At 33.7% G+C, this 6,110-nt stretch overlaps 1 protein-coding gene across 1 annotated transcript; it reads left to right on the top strand.

Moving 5' to 3' along the window:
• Positions 1 to 2,311: 2,311 nt before the first annotated feature.
• LOC111389675 lies at positions 2,312 to 3,543 on the top strand. Its single transcript, XM_023014614.1, has 4 exons — positions 2,312 to 2,518; positions 2,605 to 3,128; positions 3,234 to 3,348; positions 3,409 to 3,543. Exons 1-4 carry the CDS (start codon positions 2,312 to 2,314, stop codon positions 3,541 to 3,543), a joined length of 981 nt encoding a protein of 326 aa, XP_022870382.1.
• The last annotated feature ends 2,567 nt before the right edge of the window (positions 3,544 to 6,110 follow it).

Below are 6,110 nucleotides of genomic sequence, written 5' to 3'. Positions count from 1 at the left end.
CAATTTAATTAGTACTTATTTAATAATGCTTTTGTTTGTAAAAAGACTGGTTAAAAGAAAAGTTGAGAATTGCTGCTCTGAAATGTACAATTTAACGTGTACTTGTTTGGTAAAGCTTTTGTTTATTAAAATGTTGGTTAAATTTCATTTTATGCAACTCAAAACGTTTATTTCCTTTTCACCACACTTGTAATGAGATGCGTATTACAATTTTTAATGTAACATAGTTATTAATATTTGATAACTGAATTGCCAAATACATTTGGAATATTTGTTTCAAAAAGCTATAAAAAAATAAAAAAATTGGCATTTTTGTGCCTTTTTTTTTTTTTTTTTAAATTTTTTTAACACTACATTTTAAGCCCCTGTTTGTTTATCATTTTTGGAAGAATGAGAATTAAAAATATAGTCGTTACGAGCTTCACGAAAGAGATAAAAATTCAAATTTGGTGACTTGATGTGATGGATAACGGTCATATTTTTCATTTTAATGAGAAAAGAATGGGAACCAAACAGGGGCAAATTGATTTAAAGTCCTCAATCTTAACCCATTGTATTACTTACGGGTCTCCCAACATTTTTGTTTCATTGAATTTCTCATCTTCAACCTTCAGTATTATTAATTGGTTTTGTCAAACTATTCTATTTGCATGCTCTAAAACAAGATAAAATACTTCGTTGCACTTGGCATTTATTGTTTTTATATGGACAAATAAGTTGTATTACGCACTCTCAACGCACTTACTTGATGAAACCATTATTACATATGAGAAGTGTTAACTAATGGAAGGTTGAAGATGATAATGTGTCAAAATAAATTCTGAATATAAATGTTACAATGAGCATTGAAGATCTTAAGTATAATCAAATTGTGATGAAATTAATAAAAATTGTGGTACAAAATAATAAAGATGAAGGAGCCAGGTCGCGGCTTGTTAGCTTTCTCAACATTAACCGAAAAAAAAAAAAAAAAATTCCCCATAAATCCCATTGACAGAAGATTATTTGCCGCCTCCTTAAACTGTAATCAAAAGGTGTACATACACATACACGTATTCGTATTCAAGCATATATAGCTTCTAAGTTATTTATTTCGTGTTTCTTTCGATATTTTATATTTACTTGTGCACTTAAATGAAGCTGGAAAAGTGGAAATGATATAATTCCATATAAATATGATACAACTTATTTTGGCACAGGCCCAGACTCAATCCAATCTCTCTCTCTCTCTCTCTCTCTCTCTCTCTCTCTCTCTCTGTTAAGTATTGGGTTTTTCGTTTATTTATAATCCAACCCATACACTAATTTACCCCAACTCCAAGTGCATAGTGACATTTTTTGACTCTTTCTCCTCAGCAAGAAATTAAAAATTTTCTTTCAATCTGCACTCGTTTTGAAATATTTTCAAAGTTAATTTCTTTTTTAAAAACCACATTTTCTTGGGCCCTCAAATTTGCTAGCAAAAACTTTTTTGATTATGTGATTTTTCTATTTAACATTGGAGATTTTTCTGTGTAATATTAGGGATTTTGATTATGTGAATGTTGAATATTGGCACCAAATTTGGAAAATTTAGTAGTTATTTTCTTATCAATTAATATTTAATTGTCACTTGTAATTTATTTTAGTGTGAAGTGTTAATGGAGAGATTCTTTAAAAGAAAATATTTTGTGGAAAATGAAAAATATTTGTGAGGAGATAAAACAGCTCCCACGAGGTTTGAAAGGCCTATGAGTTTTCTAATAGTTGGCCTTTGGAATTTCTCAAAAATATTATCTAAAGAAAAAGTTATGCCCGTTTTAGTAAATTATGTCGTGTTGAATTCGAGTTTTCTGTCTAGCATATTCGAGCAATATTTTTGTGCTTAAAACGTTATCGTCGAGACCCCAAATTTTTATATGTGGTACATATATGAATGCTTTAGTCCATGTAAAAATTTCATAATTTTTAATAGACATTTGCTAGGCTAAATATATTTTTCTTCCGATGTTGATTAATCGGTAGTTGCTGAATTGCCACAAATGTTTTCCAAAACCAAATTTTGCCATAATTACCTGAGTTTACATGAATAACTATCTCCCATTATATTTTTATATGCTTCAAAAACCAAAAACTTTCTGATTTATAAAATACTTCGGCTAACATCAAAGGGATCGAACTAAAGAAAGAAATGATTATCTTTAACGCTTCGGGTTCCGAGAATTCAGGGCGTTACAACTTGGTATCAGCTTAGAGCAAGCCATTGGTGGAAATCCTCATCACGTACTCACACCGAGGAGGAACAACGTAATTTGACTTGGGCCAGTTCAAAATGGAGCTAGCAGAAAAGTTTTTCCCACAAGCTCTACGAGACTATAAGAATGCAGAATTCTTAAGACTGGTACAGGGAGATATGAAAATTTTTGAGTATGAGAGCAAGTTCGAGAAATTATCTCGATATGCCCCACATCTTGTAAGTATTGAGCTCATGAAAGCAAAATGTTACGAGAGGGGCCTGTGCCCAGAGATCAAGCAGATTGTGATTTCACACTATCTCACCACTTTTCAAGAATTGTGAAGAAAGCTCAAATAATAACCTATTCCAGGGTGAAGTTGGTAAATCAGGGGCAACGTAATGACTTTGGAAAAAAAAAAGGGTGGCAAAATAAGAATAAGAATTCTGGACAATTTAAGAAGCAGACACTTGTGGGCCAGTCAAGTAATCCTCCATCCCAATGTTCTAAGTGTAACAAGCTTTACAAAGGGAAATGTCTGTATGGAAGGTATGCTTGCTATAAGTGTGGCCAACCTGGCCATGTGGTTTCATCATGTCCATCGATTAAGAAACTCGAACAAGAGAAGAAAGGAAAAGTAAGGGTGTTTGCTTTGACTCATGACGAGGCTGCCCAAAATTCGGACATAATCGCAGGTATTTTATTCGTCTCTGGTACTCCAGTTTACGTCCTTATTGATTCCGGTGCAACACATTCGTTCATATCTAATGCATGTCTAGCTAGGATTAATGCTTCATGTAAGAAGAATGATAGTGTACTAGAGGTTAGTATGCCATCAGGGTTAAATATTGATACAGATAAGATAGCAATGGGAGTACAGATAAATTTTGATGGATTGACTTTAGTGGTCGACTTGTATGTTATAGAGATGAAAGACTTTGATATTATTTTAGGCATGGATTGGTTAGGTGAAAATCGAACCACAATAGTATGCTTTGAGAAAGAGGTAATCTTTCAAAGATTGGAAGAAGAGGAATTCAGATTTTATGGATCGAAGGTTAAGACACTTCCTCGTGTCATCTCAGCTTTGAGGGCAAAAAGCATGTTGAGGAAGCCTGATTGCCAGGAGTATCTTGTCAGTCTTATCAGCACCTCATCTCAAGAGAAAATATTAGATGATGTGCCAATAATATAGGAGTATGCCAATGTGTTTCCAGATAATCTACCGGGTGTTCTGCCCAATAGACAAGTGAAATTCACGATAGATCTAGTACCTGAAGCTACTCCTGTGTTCAAAGCTCCATATCAAATGGCACCAAAGGAATTATAAGAGTTGAAGATGTAGCTAGAAGAACTTCTAGACAAAGGGTTTATTAGACCGAGTATATCTCTATGGGGAGCTCCGATATGGCGATGCCATTTGGCTTGACGAATGCCTCTGCAATGTTTATGGACTTGATGAATAGAGTGTTCCACCAGTATTTGGACATGTTTGTCATCGTATTTATTGACGATATACTAATATACTCGAAAGATTCTCAACAACACGAAGAACATTTGAGGATAGTTTTGGAAACCCTGCGTGAGGAGAAGTTGTATGCTAAACTCAAGAAATGTGAATTTTGGTTGGACCGAGTAGGATTTGGTTTTGGAAAATATTTGGAGGCAATTCAGCAATTACGGATCAATCAACAACGAAAGGAAAATATATTTGGCCTAACAAAAATCTATTAAAAATTATGAAATTTTTATAGGGACTAAAGCATTCATATATGTATCACATATAAAAATTTGGGGTCTCGACGATAGCGATTGAAGCACGAAAATATTGCTCGAATATACTGGATAGAAAACTCGAATTCGACACAACGCAGTTTACTAAAATGGGTATAACTTTTTTTTAGATAATATTTTTGAGAAATTTCAAAGGCCACTACTAGAAAACTCATAGACCTTTCAAACCCCACCAATCAATCAGCTCTGTACAAAAGGCCCATAGTTAATCTCTCAAGGCAAAGTAGGCACAACAATTCTCCATAAATAATCATAAATCGATTCGGTAGTCTCCAGCCACTCTTCTAGCAAGGAATTAATAAGAAGGTGGGTGGCTCGACGACCAGTACCGTATAGCCTAGTTGTCTCACCTCTCTCCACCTTACAAGCATCTCCCAAATGTGCTCACGAATATTGTGCGCTGGATTTCACTAGTATACTTCATATTGTCTCATGATCTCATATCAACGAGGCATCAACGAACTCATCTTCCTACCAATTATTCAAAGTCTAATTAGTGGGTATCTAATAACTTTTACTTAATTCTCGAAGAAGATACCTCCTTCAATGTGCCATTCAAGAAAGCAAATTTAACGTCCAGCTGTTATATTTTCCAACTTATCATGGCTGCAAGTGCAAATTCTTATTGTTTCCAATCTTGCAATTGGAGCAAATGTTTCACAATAGTCAACTCCAATTTTTTATAAATATCTCTTTATTACAAGTCTTGCTTTATGCTTGTGGATTGAGCCATCCGAATTCAATATTGTTCTGTAAACCCATTTTTCTCCAATGACCTGTTTATGAGTTAGTTTATCAGTAAGCTCCCTATTTGATTTTTTTCAATCATTGTTATTTTATCTTGCATAGCATCTCTCCATTCTTGGCTTTCAACTGCTTCTTTATAGCATGTAGGCTCAATCATAGCCACTTTACAATTTTCATAAATTTCAACCAATGATTTCATTTTTTGAACAAGTGATTCGGAAGAAGAATTAGAAGAAATATCACATTCTCAATCTGAAATTTCAGGAAGGGTTTCTTCATTTTCTGCAGCAACTACATCTTGAGCCTCAATAGTAGATTGTTTTTCAACCTTTGCCTCTTCCCAGTCCCAACTAGCATTCTCATCAACCTTCACATCTCTACTTATAACAATTTTCTTCATTTTCTAGGTTAAAGATCCTATAACCTTTTGATTTAGAGTTATATCACAAAAAAATACCTTTTTTTTTTTGCCTTTTCATGTAGCTTATCTCTTTTCACATTAAGAATGTGAAAATAATATATTGAACCAAAGATTTTGATGTGACTTGTTGAATGTTTCGTTCTAGTCCATACTTGAATAGGAGTTTTATCTTGTACGGCCTTAGTTGGAAAACTATTTTGCAAATACACAGAGGTATAGACAGCCTCTGCCCAAAACTTCTTGTGAAGTTTTTATTTATTTATTTATTTTTTAAAATCGTACATCTTGTCATGTCCATTATTAATCTATTTTTCCTCTTTGAAACACCATTTTGTTGAGGTGTACAAGCCACTTTTAGTTGCCCTTCTATCCTTTCATCTTCACAGAGTTTATCGAATTCTTTTGATGTATATACCATTTCTTGATCTGACCTCAACTTTTTTAACTTGCAACCAGTTTGAGTTTCCACTAGATTCTTGAATTTCTTGAAGATGGAGAAAACTTGAGACTTTATACTCATGAAATGCACTCATGTTATTCTTGAGTAATCATCAATAAAAAGAATAAAATATTTGTTTTCACTCAACGAAGGAGTTCTCAGTGGTTCACAAATATCAGTTTGGACTAGTTCCAATTTTTCACTAGCTCTTGCAGCAATTGAAGGAAAAGAAAGTCCGTGTTGTTTTCCCAATTAGCAACATTCACATACTTCTTTACTCAGATTTATAAGAGGTAAATCTCTAACCATTCCTTTTTCATAAGAAAGTTTGAGTGATGACAAGATAAAGTGTTCAAGTCTCTTGTGCCAAAGCAAGTTTCATCAGCATTACTTTTATAAGCATGTGAACTAAGACAAGAAGACCAATTTAGTGGAAAGTTGTGATTTTCCACTTCAACATTAAATAACTCTGCTCCACATGTATGATAAATCTTTC

This window comes from Olea europaea, unplaced genomic scaffold (assembly GCF_002742605.1).
Source record: "Olea europaea var. sylvestris unplaced genomic scaffold, O_europaea_v1 scaffold608, whole genome shotgun sequence".
In the NCBI taxonomy this organism is placed as follows: domain Eukaryota; kingdom Viridiplantae; phylum Streptophyta; class Magnoliopsida; order Lamiales; family Oleaceae; genus Olea; species Olea europaea.
This window is presented reverse-complemented; position numbering and strand designations above follow the sequence as displayed.